The sequence below is a fragment of the Calonectris borealis genome, chromosome 15 (assembly GCF_964195595.1).
Source record: "Calonectris borealis chromosome 15, bCalBor7.hap1.2, whole genome shotgun sequence".
In the NCBI taxonomy this organism is placed as follows: Eukaryota; Metazoa; Chordata; class Aves; order Procellariiformes; family Procellariidae; genus Calonectris; species Calonectris borealis.
This window is the reverse complement of record NC_134326.1, coordinates 17,135,287-17,147,870: the sequence shown is the minus strand read 5'-3', so window position 1 is coordinate 17,147,870 and position 12,584 is coordinate 17,135,287. Positions and strand designations below refer to the sequence as shown.

Here is a 12,584-nt window from a genome sequence, read left to right as displayed (position 1 = left end):
ACCAGATGAGCTCTAAAGCATTCTCTTTCAGCATCTGTTGGCTTATCTGGCATTATTTCTTTTACAGTGAAATAACAACTCATTTGTTTCACTTCAGCTTAATTTTTTTCAGTGACCGTTTTGGAAATCTGGTGGAAGCCAGTGTTATACTAACTCTTAAATTACTTCAAATCTGATTAATAACTCTTATTTAAAACATCTGTCTGCTCATTTAATAAGGGTAGCAGTTTCGACTGTATTAGGCTGGGAAGAATGGAGTCATAGAAATGTTTTTAAGAAAAAGTTCATCAGTAATAAGTTTAATATATAATTCAGAGACTAACATGGACTATTATGTTAGCTTTAGTATCCTCAGCTTCCAAGATATCTCCAATGTGTCATATTGGGACTGACTCTTATCTGATTATGGGTTGGGGTGGGAAAGAGAGTTCCAGCTGAAATACTGTCTTGTTTAATCTTATCCTTTGTCTTCTGGTTTCAGTGTTTGTCTAAAGATATTGCTGTACTCCTGTGAGTGCCAGACTGGTTTTTTATCATCTGTCTCAGTCCAACATGCTCAAGAGTTTGTGTTCTACTTCACTTAAACAGCTCTTGTTCTTCAATGTAGCTGTACATTCACTTTCTAATCTTTTTGAATAAGCTACCAAATTCTCTTCTTGTTTCAATTTACCCTACAGCAACAGTAGGCTGGATTTTCCAAGTCTAATTATTTCCATGCTGTGATGAAAACATTCGTATGATTATAAGTGTCTCACGTATTCTTGGGGCCAGATTTGCATCAGAGCTTGGAAAAAGCACAGTAGTGGTTTTTTTCGAGGTAAGTGGCAGTACTATATCTACTGCACAGATTGGAATCTGGCCCTGGAGGTGAGAGAACGGTCAGGGAAATGCTATGGGGATAATGGGTTGAAAGCCCAGTATTGCTGCATCTGCCCATAGTGTTTAAAATATTTTCAACGCCGTGTGTTTTAAGATAAGGCTATACAATGTCACATGTAGGAGGAAAAATTGATTCAGCCAGTGTTCTATTGTGACTAATACCAAAAGATTATTTTCTTGGTGAACTCTTAGCATGGTTTGGCTGCAAGTGAATGCACGTAAAATTTTCAGTTTCACAGCTGTGAAATACCTGGACAGACTGGTGGCTGAACTGCTAACCCACAAAAAAGAAGATTTTTGTAGACAACTGAGTTTTTTTATTTCTTCTTCTTGGTTGCTTTGTAATCTCTCTTCCTACACCTGCACTTTCTGCGGGTAACTGTATTCAAACAAACAGACAAAAAAAACCCTATAAGTCTCTAACAGTACCTTTCATGTGTGTGCCTAAACCTGACTCCTTTCTATATAGTTCATTGATCAAGCATCTCTATAGTGAGACCATAGGATGTTGCCTTTTTTTTTTTTTTTTTTTTAAAAATTGTGCTCTGGCATGTATTCTAGCAGAAGAAATATTTCTCTGCTGAACCTGCTTCCCAGCAAAGACAGCTCTGCCAAATGAGTTCACTTGCCATTTTGTTGCAGAACTACTTTTAGTGAATTTGCAGCCAAGCATGCTAAAGACTCGAGATTCAAGGCAATTGAAAAGATGAAAGATCGAGAGGCCTTGTTTAATGAGTTTATCACAGCGGCAAGAAAGAAGGAAAAAGAAGATTCGAAGACCAGAGGTGAGAAGGTAAGGTGACTTTTTTAGTTCCAGCAGTGTGAATGGTGTGAGTCTGAGTGAGATGGGACAAAGCCAGTGCTTGGTTTCCAGTGAGCCTTCTCTGAGACACGGTCCTTCTCTTTCCATAGAGGTTTTACAATGTAAACACTTCACGGATGTCCCTTTGGTCTTTCTGGACTAACTATTTTAAGTTTGCAGGTATACTGACTTTTAGAGTATGTAGAATTGAACTTACATTTATTTGTGAAGCTGAGTTTACTTAAATAATTACACTTTTTTTTCATTTACCTAAGCAAGTAACATTATATTCTTAACTGGAATAATGCCTGATTTTTTTTTTTTTTGAAGTTATATTTTCCTGAAGCATTAAAAGGAAAAGGATTCTTGTCCTGTTTAGCTGGAAACCCCAGAACTGGCCATTACCTCTCTGTTCTCTCAGTGGAGGCAGAACTTGAAATTCTCTGTAGGATACTCCGTTTAAATTTCAAACAGCTTCCATATCTTCTCTTTCCATCTAAAAGCTAGCACTTTAGTGACTTTTTAATCTTTCAGTAAATATATCTTATGTATAAACTGCTGCTTATTAGAATTAAAGGTCAGCTATTAAAGATTAATGAATTCCAAATGTCATTTGACCGTATTGTCAATAGTAGGGAGCAGGCTTTTACCACTGGGGAAGCAGGCTACTATGGAGGTGGCATCAAATATTATCATCAAAATATGCAGCCACTCACTTAAATGTCCCTGTGTGTTGTGCGAATGGAGAAAATAACCTCTAAAGCCTAATCATTTTTGACATTTTAAAGTCTGCAATGTTTATTTTGTAGTATAAAGTTATTGCAAATTTCACCTACTAAGAATGCTTACAGAAGAGAAAAATGCTGAATAACAGGTTAGATTTGGGGACAATTTCGGTATTCAATAAGGTTTGCATTTTTTTTTAATCTAGGTACTCTGGTCTAATTTGATTCTGTACTCAATTTTTTTCAAATGTTGACTTATTGCTGATATTTTCAATAAATGATTCTGCTTTCAGAGGAGAACTGATGTAGTTCAAAACTAGACTTTTACATTTCGATTATGAATGTGGAATTTTAAAGCATTCTTGCAGCTTAATAGTACAGTTGAAGAGTTTAAAAAAAAAGTATATATTTGTTTTGTTGTTGCATGATTGTTCTAAAGTTGAAAAGTTAACAGAAGAGAGATTGTGTTTGTTTGCTTTTGAAATAATGTTTTTTTCTCCAAAAGCCTTTTGTAACCATTTTATGTATTCTGTTTTATAACAAGTGGATAGACTTTACAGTTATGTGCTGTGCGGCCTGTCAATCAGTTCAGTCTGACAGCTGTCAATCACTGACACGCAAATATTATGGGATTCCCTAGTGAGGAAAGAATTGGTATCTCTGTGTGGTGACTTTAGCCTCCCGCAGTTCCGGTACTTTACATTTTTTTAGTTTTTTTCCTTGTGAAGTGATGAGAGTTGTACCTGCAATGTGTTAACTGCCAAAAAAAAAAAGACTTCTAAATACACCTGAAATATTTTCAGTCTTATTTTCCTTTGATTTTGAAAGTGCTTAAAACATAAAAGAAAATTTAAGGCATTTAACCTGAAGCTTTCTCAGTCTGTTTTAAAAGTCCAAAATCTTTATTTAAGGAGGATCAACTTTACAGAAATCTTTAACGTAAGGGTTTTAAATTATATAATGTTTTGATTTTGCTTCATTGAGTTATGGCTTTATCGGATGGTGATGGAGCAGCCAGCTTTTCAGATGTTTGTTTTTATTCATGTGGCTAATTTCAGTGAGTAAATACAATGCTAATACTTCTCAGATGACAGAGATGAGGCAGTACGCGTGGGTTTGAGGATATTGGGGAAGGGACTATGAGCTGGTAACGTTGACCAAGCTGCTCACATGCTGTCCCAGGACACAGCATCGTTGCATGTCCTCAAGATGAGCCGTGCCAGCAGATAAGCCTGACATCCCACTTTACGTAGACTTACTGAAATGTTCAGCTGCAAACATCCTGCAGCCCACTGTGCTGATGGCTGTCTCATCTGTCATCTCTCCTGTATCAAGATCTCTTAAGGGTTTTCTTTGTAATACTCTACTTAGTTGAGCTAGTTACTGCGTATAGATGTGTTAAACTCGCAACATCGTAGAGCTATGATCTTAAAAGATTATTCCTTGGTGAGATGTTTTTGACTCAATTTTTTGAGAAGTTTTTGCCTTCTTTTTTTAAATTGAAAACCAAATTGCAATACTTGCGCTATATACATTGCCGATGACTGAAGTTAAACCTATGCTTTAAGAGCATTAAAGGTCTGGAAGTGTCATTCATTTTTTTCAGGAGGGAATTGGCTGTACCCTCCTGGTTTTCTGCTGAGTCGGTCGCTGGTGAAGCAGCAGATGGCCCACTGGCATCTCTGTGCAGCAGTGCAGGACTCGATAGTCGGCAAGTGCACGGTGTCTGAGGGAGCGAAGGGGGTGCTGCTGGCGGCTCCTGCGGAAGCATCTTTCTACAGATTGTGGTGGTGTTCTTAGGTCTGGTTCTGTATTGCAGCTGGTGCCAAGGTGCTTCCAGCGGTGTTGTGGGTATGCAGTTTTTATCCTGTGGAACATATATATATGGATATGTGATTTGTGCAGAAACTTTGAGATACCCTTACTTTATAGACTTCTGTAGTAACGTCTGGGAATTGTTTGATTTTTAACAAATATTTCTAATGCCATGGCTTAGAAAGCTTCATATTTTTGATACTGCATGCATGTTTTAAGATGTTTTGAAACAACATTCTTAATTTTACAATGAATAAATGGTTTGCTTAGCATTTTGTTCAGCTACTTTAAGAAAAAGTGATAGTGCTGTAGATGTAGAGCAACTTCCCACTGGCGCTAACCAGTTGTTTTCTAATCTCTGCTTACTATCTTAATCGCTCTGTTGAGATAGTAAAGCAAAAAAGCCTATAAAGCCTTTTATGTTTATATGTTAATATTGTGAAGAACTAAAATTATCGGTGGACAAGGCTGCAGAATGTTGGTTCTAATCTTCATTTTGTTCTTGCATTCTGTAACTAAGCACATTTTTAGATAATCGGGATGTGACAGTTCTCTGGCAAGCCAGAGTTTGTTCTCCTGTCCATCTGCTCACTTCCCTTATGAACCTGAGTGTTTTGGAGCTAAACTGCTTCTGGTGGTTTGTTTTTTTTTTTTTTCAAAAGGATGAGGAGAGGAGATAAGTAGCAGAAAATAAATGGCCAGCCCTTCTCCTTGTTGTTTGTTGTTTTTTTTTTTTTTTTAAATTAGTGTGCCATAAAGATGGATTTTGTTTTGTGGACCAGCAGGGTTTGGGATGCTGTGAAGGCAGCATGCTTCGCCTTGCATGTGGAGTCCCTAGAGTCATCCCCTGGCACTCAGCGAGGGAGGCAAACCAGCCCCTCGCCTCTCTAATTCGGAGAGATGGGGGCTTAAATGCCAAACCAGACTTCTAAGGAAATAAAAAGGAGAAAATACCTAGACCTAAAGTGCAGCAGGAACAGGGAGATCATCTACCCCAGAAAAAAGAGATGTAATAAAGGCAGAGTAGTTGCTCTTGCGACTGCTGGTTCTGGGAGTTTTGATGAAAATGTATTGCTAGTTGTCTCGAGATAAAAAAACTAATATAATTGATCCTCTGCCAGCCCTTTACAATGGCTGTTGTTACGGACAGAGTGCTGACATGCCATTTCCAATTGAAAAAGTAGACTAAAACATTTCCTTAAACTTTTATATATATGTGCATATCCATCTTAAATGTAATTTACTTAATTACCATATGTGGGTAATTCTTTATTAGTTAGATCCATCTTAAGACATTGCTCTTTATCAGCAGATCCAAATATTTACCTCTGTTCATTGTACACTTGGAGGATAAATCCATAAATACTTCATTTGTCTAGAGCCCTGTTTAAAACTGCATAGCTTCTGTAGTATTAATATGCAAAATGCTATAACGTAGAATCAGTAACTTTGAGAGAGATAGAGATAGATATATATATTTTTTTTATATATATATATATATAAAAGCTCAAAAAAGAAGCTTAAATTGGAGTAAAATAATAAAAACTGTATTGGTGAATCATTCTTTAAAGAATATAGTTCATCTTAGATGTAGCAGATCATCTTAATGTATCTGCTGTAGCAAAATTGTCCCAAGGGGAAGTGAATTTTAGATACAGTTGTGTCTAAATTCAGAGTTTTAGTGATTTCTCTAAATTGTAATGGTATGTAATATTAATATGCTTCCCTCTGTTGGAGGTAAGTTGACTCCTTTTTTCATAAGAGCAAACTGTTGGGTATCAAAGTATCTTTCTCAAGTATTGTCTTTCTGTTTCTGTCTGTAAAACAGATCAAAATGGACTTCTTTGAACTACTGGCTAATCACCACCTGGACAGTCAGTCTCGCTGGAGCAAAGTGAAGGACAAAGTAGAGACTGACCCCCGTTACAAAGCAGTGGATAGCTCTTCACAGAGGGAAGACCTTTTCAAACAGTACATAGAAAAAATAGCTAAGGTATGCATGTGACATTCAGAAGTATAACTTTGGATGTTCTGCTGGTCACATTGCTGTTAATGTGTGAAGTAACTAACTAGAAGATAGACTAATATGTGCTTTAGTTCCACACTGAAGAGAATTCTATACCATAGTTATTTGTAGAAGTATCCCAGAATGACAGCTTGAAACTTAGAAGTACTATCCCTGGTGGTGCTGCTGCTGCAGATGCTCATGGTACCTGTATGCGCACATGCATACACGCACATGATATTTGGGAGAATTTATCCGGCAGAGCAAGAAAGGCAGAGACTCCTGTAAAGCCATTGGTTGTAAAAATGGCTGTAAAACTTCAGAAAATACAGACACCACAGTGATTGGTGTCTGTACCAGGATGGGCAGAGTTTCCTTTGCTGTGATTTTTTGTATCAGCTGAGCTTCCTTCAGGAATATAGATGGTTCATACACAGTTCCTTCACTGGTTCTTCTCTCTTAATCCAATATTCCTACCTTTCTCTTCCGGGCAATAAATGGTTGAGAATGTAAAACTGGGCTAACAAATAGTGATACCTCTCTCCTCCTGTCCTCCCATTATTCAGAGTTTGTCACTGTACACCAACAACATGCTCCTGAGAATAGTTGTTCTGTGATCAGCATTGTGACCAAACTTCTCTTTCCCCCATGTAAACTCTGTAATGCTTCAGCATACCTGTTGAAGCAATATTTTGTAATCCATAGATCTCAAATCACTTTGAAGTATTTTGTTCCAAGATGCCTTTAGTTTGATAGCCCTTTAATTTATTTACCTGTCTAATGAAAATAGAAAGATGTTGTATTGTTTTTATTGAGAAAAGTTTGTTCTTACATTTCAGAATTTAGATTCTGAAAAAGAAAAGGAGCTGGAAAGGCAAGCTCGCATTGAGGCAAGTTTGCGTGAACGAGAAAGGGAGGTCCAGAAAGCGCGTTCCGAGCAAACCAAGGAAATTGATAGAGAACGTGAGCAGCACAAACGGGAAGAAGCTATACAAAACTTCAAAGCGCTTCTGTCTGACATGGTGAGATACGGACAGGCTTTCTCAGTTTGTCGTGCATTCTTTTTCTAGTTGTTGCACTATGTAAAAGCTTTTTGGCTTTTTTAGGTAAGTTTATAGAAATAGAATACTCTTGTCTTCTCCCCACTGCCCTCCACTCACTGTGGGGAGTTTTGCCTTGGTTGGCAGAGAATGCTTTGCATTTAGGGTTCATGTTCGGGCATCTCGCCCAGGGAGTTAGTGGATAGCATTATTCCTGCTGTGTTTCTTTGGAGTCTTATGGCTGATGGCAGATTCTCAGTCATGCTACTGTAAACTTCTGTATGTCTGTTGGAAAATTAGATATTGTTGAGCATTAGGAATAGTCCGTTATTTTTGCATTCATGCTCCAAACACAGCACCTTTGTCTTACCATTTGTCTGCTATGTTGTATGTTTATTTTGTTCTGCTGGTCAAGCTAATCTGTGAGAGGGCAGTTCCTGTATGGCTAGTGTCCTATTAAGAGGACAGGATTAGCAAAATGAGTTTTCACCAGTATGTGTACTATGCCCTTTCTCCCTGGTGTAAGACATGAAATCCAAACACATTACTAGTGCTCGGTTCCACACTTCAGCCCTGAAATGTTTATAAGGGGGCGGGATATAAATGGCTCATCACTCTGGTCTGGTGGTATAGCTGGTAACATAAAGCAACAGCTCCTAGCTCTGGAGCAAGGCGCTGCAAAGCTCCTAGAGTCTCTTTGGAAATAGTTATCTCTGAGGCTTCTTTCCAGACCACTTACGGTTAATATAGTACGTTATGCACAGAGGAGGAGGGTGCTGGATTTTTCTTTTTGCAAGAATACTCAGCCAGGTCAGTGGGGTATCTCCATCTGCATTTGAACTGATGCAAAGTAATTCCTTTTGCCACTGCCTGTTTAGTATTTGTGGGGAAGCTACTAGTCTCTTACTTAAAAGCTGTTTTGGTTTTGGTTTTTTTAATCTTTAATTTGAACCTTAACTTAAAACAAGAGAAGTAAAAAAAACTAAGTAGTATATTAGAAATATCAATGAGCTGTAGAAAAAGTGGTTTAAAAAAATAATCTTTTGGCTCAGGTGCGTTCTTCAGATGTGTCATGGTCTGATACCAGAAGAACTCTACGCAAAGATCATCGATGGGAATCTGGCTCCTTGCTAGAAAGAGAAGAGAAAGAGAAGCTCTTTAATGAACACATTGAAGCACTTACCAAAAAGAAGAGGGAACACTTTAGGCAACTTCTGGATGAAACTTCAGCGGTAAGAGCTGTATATATTCAAACTTCAAATCTTTGCCAGCCCATTGTGATTTATCTTCTCCTGGTTTTCTGTCACACAATCTGATTTGTTTGTTTTTATTTCCAGGGCCCCTTTGCTTCACCACTGTCTCTTCTTCTTCATAACAAAATTTGTACATTATGTTTCCTTACCTATTTATCTTGAGTGTTATTTTGGTTTAACATACAGTTCATTTACATTTAAACTTCTAATCAGTGATCTTTTTATCTTCTGCAGGATGTTACATTTCTTCAACACTGAGTTATTTGATACTCTTTACTATATGGCATCTTGCTCTTTCAGATATCCAGTGTGTTTGTCTTAATGAATATCAGTATATCATCTGTTTTGATGTTCTTCTGCTTTATCTTGTGCTACTGAATCTGAACTTCTATTCTGTGTAATGCTATGGCAATCTATCACCTATTCTGTATATTATGGGGTTTTAGTGAGTCTTGCTCTTTTTTAGTTATGTGCCAACTTCAGTCAGCTTTCTTTTAACAAAAGTTTTTACCTCATTTTTTAATGCATTAGTTAAAAGTGCTTAGAACATTAGGCAGGTTTTTAGTGTGATAGAATAAAATGACGGACATGTAACTCTGAAGCAAGTTTTTCTGTAGGTAATTTTTAAACCACATTCATGTACATAAATATGTACTAGAAAAAGACTTTGGGATGTAAATGATGTTTGTGAGGACTTTGATGTGGAAATGCCATCTCAAATTACTAAAGAAAAGTAAATATATAAAATCAACTCATTAAAAATACAAATGTAGTAGTATAAATAATCAAAACCCAACACTTAAAGATACAGCAACAACTTTGTCAGTGGACTTGGGAGATATTTAAAAGCTTCAGATGTAGTCATATTTACATTCCGTATTCTTAGAATCTAATTTTCTTTTAATTTAACTATTTTTGCTTCTTTTGAAAGATAACTTTAACATCAACATGGAAAGAAGTGAAAAAAATCATTAAAGAAGATCCAAGGTGCATTAAATTTTCTTCGAGTGACAGGGTAAGCAGTTTGCATCACTGTTGCTAACTTTCAGTATAGTGCAGGATACAGAGCAAATAAGTTAATGGCTGCTGAAATAGTTTCTGCTTTATGTGAACGGAAGTATTATTGTTTAATAAGATTTTTTAAAATTAAAAATGTAAAATATAAGGAAAAATACAATGAACATGTAATTATTGCTTATGTTCAGTATGTTAAGTTGCGTGAAGTACTTAATCTGCATTCAGTGTTTTAAGTTTACTTTTTTTCTTTCAGAAAAAACAAAGGGAGTTTGAGGAATACATTAGAGACAAATATATTACTGCCAAAGCTGACTTCCGAACACTATTGAAAGAGACCAAATTTATAACATACAGGTGTGTAGCATAATGTCAACAACGTACTAATCTTTTTATTGTGCTTTTCTGTATAAATGGCAACAAACCGATGTCTGTTTTTTCTCCTAGCATAAGTTGATGTCTAAGTTACACTTTTACAACCTTTCATAACCTGTCAAAAAAAAGTGTGCAGCAGCTAGAGACCTCTTTTTGCTTTATTTTGACATTTCTGCTGCTGACTAACAAGTAATGAAGATCACACCAACACAGGTGTAAGGTTCTCTTTGCCTTCGGAATAGAGTTCTGTGAATAGTACTCTGAGCTGTCAGGCATTAAATTCATTTTGGGGTGAGGGCCATCTTTCATGTTTGTGTTAGTCCTTGGTTTAGACTCAGGAGGGAGGACTCTGTTTCAGGACTCGGAGTAGAGAGCAAAGAAATATTGGCTCTATTGAAATTTTATAAAAAACCCATAAATAATTTGCCTGGTTTCTGTGGGAGGATTTCATTGAAAGGGTGTGCCTTACAGGTGGGTGGATTTACAAAGCAGTTGACTTTTTCACTCAGTTTCAGGGGATGGTAAGGCTGATACAGAATCTTGGGGATGGACCAAAACAAGTTTCCTATCAGAAACACGAGTTCACTTAAAAAGGAGAAAATGAAATTAAGTTCTTTGGATCCTAATGAACTGCATGATTCCTTTGCGGTCAGCGCTGTAGCGTATTGGAGTTCTGGTTTCAGCTGGTGCTGCTGTCAGTGAGCTGAATGACAGTGCTCTGGTGCTGTGGACACAGTTAATCAGTCAAGCTGGACCGTAGCTGAGACTTCCACATCCAAATTCTAATCGTTTGCCTCATTTAGATGCTGAATTTAAAACTCTGATTTTTTTTTTTTTTTTCCCCCTCCCCTCTAGGTTTTAGCATTTCTATAGTTCATGTAGTGCTGTACAAGGCCATTGCAGCCAGACACAAGTCTTCCGTGGTGCTTAATTAATGTAGAACAAATGTAGGCAACAAGCCTTTATTTCCTGTGCATAGAGTACTGTTGATGTGCCTAGTCCTGACCTATAGCAGCATCTTTCTAGCTAAGCAGATAGAGCAGGTCTCTGCACCCTTTCCCTGCTTTGCCTTTCGTTGACTGCCTGCACGTTCTTACGGTGAGGGCAGCTTCTCTGAATTCGTAGCAGCCACCGCCGGGAGCAGGGTGGGTTCCCGGGGCGTTCTGTGCGTCCTGGACCACTCTCAGGTGGTAATTCTTATGCTTGCTTTCAGATCCAAAAAGTTGATCCAGGAGTCAGATCAGCATCTGAAAGATGTAGAGAAGATATTACAAAACGACAAGCGATACCTGGTACTTGACTGCGTACCAGAAGAGAGACGCAAACTCATTGTGTCTTACGTAGATGACCTGGACCGTCGAGGCCCACCTCCACCACCCACAGCTTCAGAGCCTACAAGACGAACAACAAAATAGTTATGAAATACTCCTAAGCCAAGGGTGTCTGTTAAATCAAAAAGCTTGCATGAGCCATCTGTCAGGTTTATACATATACATTACCGTGAATATATTGCAAAACCATCTGAGGAGCAGAGGAAGAAGCAGCATTTGTGAACATAAAATGGTCTCTGGGGTGGAAAAAACCAACAACAAAAACCCCACATTAAAGGTATTTATGAGTTTCTTTGGGGCATGACTGACGAAAATCCAAGCATGTGGGCTGTGTTTGGTAACTTCAGATCTCAGAGCAATGCAGTATCTGTATATGAGGTGTGGATGTCTGATATTTGGAGGCATTCTTTTCAGCAGTGTCATACATGTGAGTCTTGAGGATGACCGCGCTTGTGGTTTGAACTTGTACTACGTGTGTGCCACCAGCTTCCTAATGGTTACCCGCAGTCCCTGGCTGAGGAGGTGAAATGCTGTCTGATAGCTTAAATTATTGATTACTGAAGACCGCGTTCTGGAAACACAAGTCCCAATTCTCTGCTTGCTTTCATCCTTGTAAATGGAACTAAATCCATTAAAGCCAGAGTTAGAACTGAGGGAGGAGAATTGGGACTAAGAGACCAAGTTAAATCTGTTCACAGGTCTGCTTTGTTCCTTACCCTATCCATGAATTAGAAGCAAAATCAGGTTGCTCTGCCCAAGTGAAGATTTGTCTAATAATTTTTACTCGAAGTTGGAAACACTTGGTAAATAACAGTGGTTACCGGAGCAGAACAGGACGGTTGTATAAACACATTTTTATTTACGATAAAGTGATCTTTACATACTTCTGGATTAGACTGTGGATTTCCTCTCTGGGCAATTCTTGTAAACTATACTCCTGTTTTGAATGTTAAACTTGTGTTTCTAAAGTTTAATTTTGAAATGTTGGGATGTTCAGTTTATGTATTTGAACTACAATAAACCAACCCTTTTTATATATGGATTGTACAGGCCTAATACCAGTTTTTGTTGGATTTTGTTGGACTTGTGAATTTACAAGTAAAGCAAACAACTGAAGTCATATCGCCTAAATTCTTGGCTGTGTTTGGCAAAACAGTACCTCAGGCACTGTGCAACATCGGATTGAACTTCAGCAGCAGCAGCAGTCAGGTCAGCGTACGTGCAATGGGGTGCCAAGCAAAATTATTTTCTAGTTTAGTTCTTTAGTCTTTTGCTTAAATATGAGATGGTGGGGATGGCGGTGTCGAAGTATTTCCTTCTATTTCTTCTGTATTTGACGTGGATC

General features: G+C 37.8%; 1 protein-coding gene across 8 annotated transcripts in view; it reads left to right on the top strand.

Moving 5' to 3' along the window:
* Nucleotides 1-12,281, top strand: part of TCERG1 (transcription elongation regulator 1) — a 34,808-nt gene extending 22,527 nt beyond the window's left edge. For all 8 annotated transcript variants that reach the window (XM_075164441.1, XM_075164440.1, XM_075164438.1 and 5 more), the window contains 7 exons: nucleotides 1,522-1,672; nucleotides 6,050-6,214; nucleotides 7,066-7,248; nucleotides 8,319-8,498; nucleotides 9,451-9,534; nucleotides 9,790-9,890; nucleotides 11,122-12,281. In XM_075164441.1, the coding sequence (XP_075020542.1) occupies nucleotides 1,522-1,672; nucleotides 6,050-6,214; nucleotides 7,066-7,248; nucleotides 8,319-8,498; nucleotides 9,451-9,534; nucleotides 9,790-9,890; nucleotides 11,122-11,323 (1,066 nt within the window). In that variant the 3' untranslated portion in view covers nucleotides 11,324-12,281. The remainder of the gene's footprint in view (nucleotides 1-1,521; nucleotides 1,673-6,049; nucleotides 6,215-7,065; nucleotides 7,249-8,318; nucleotides 8,499-9,450; nucleotides 9,535-9,789; nucleotides 9,891-11,121) is intronic.
* Nucleotides 12,282-12,584: the final 303 nt, after the last annotated feature.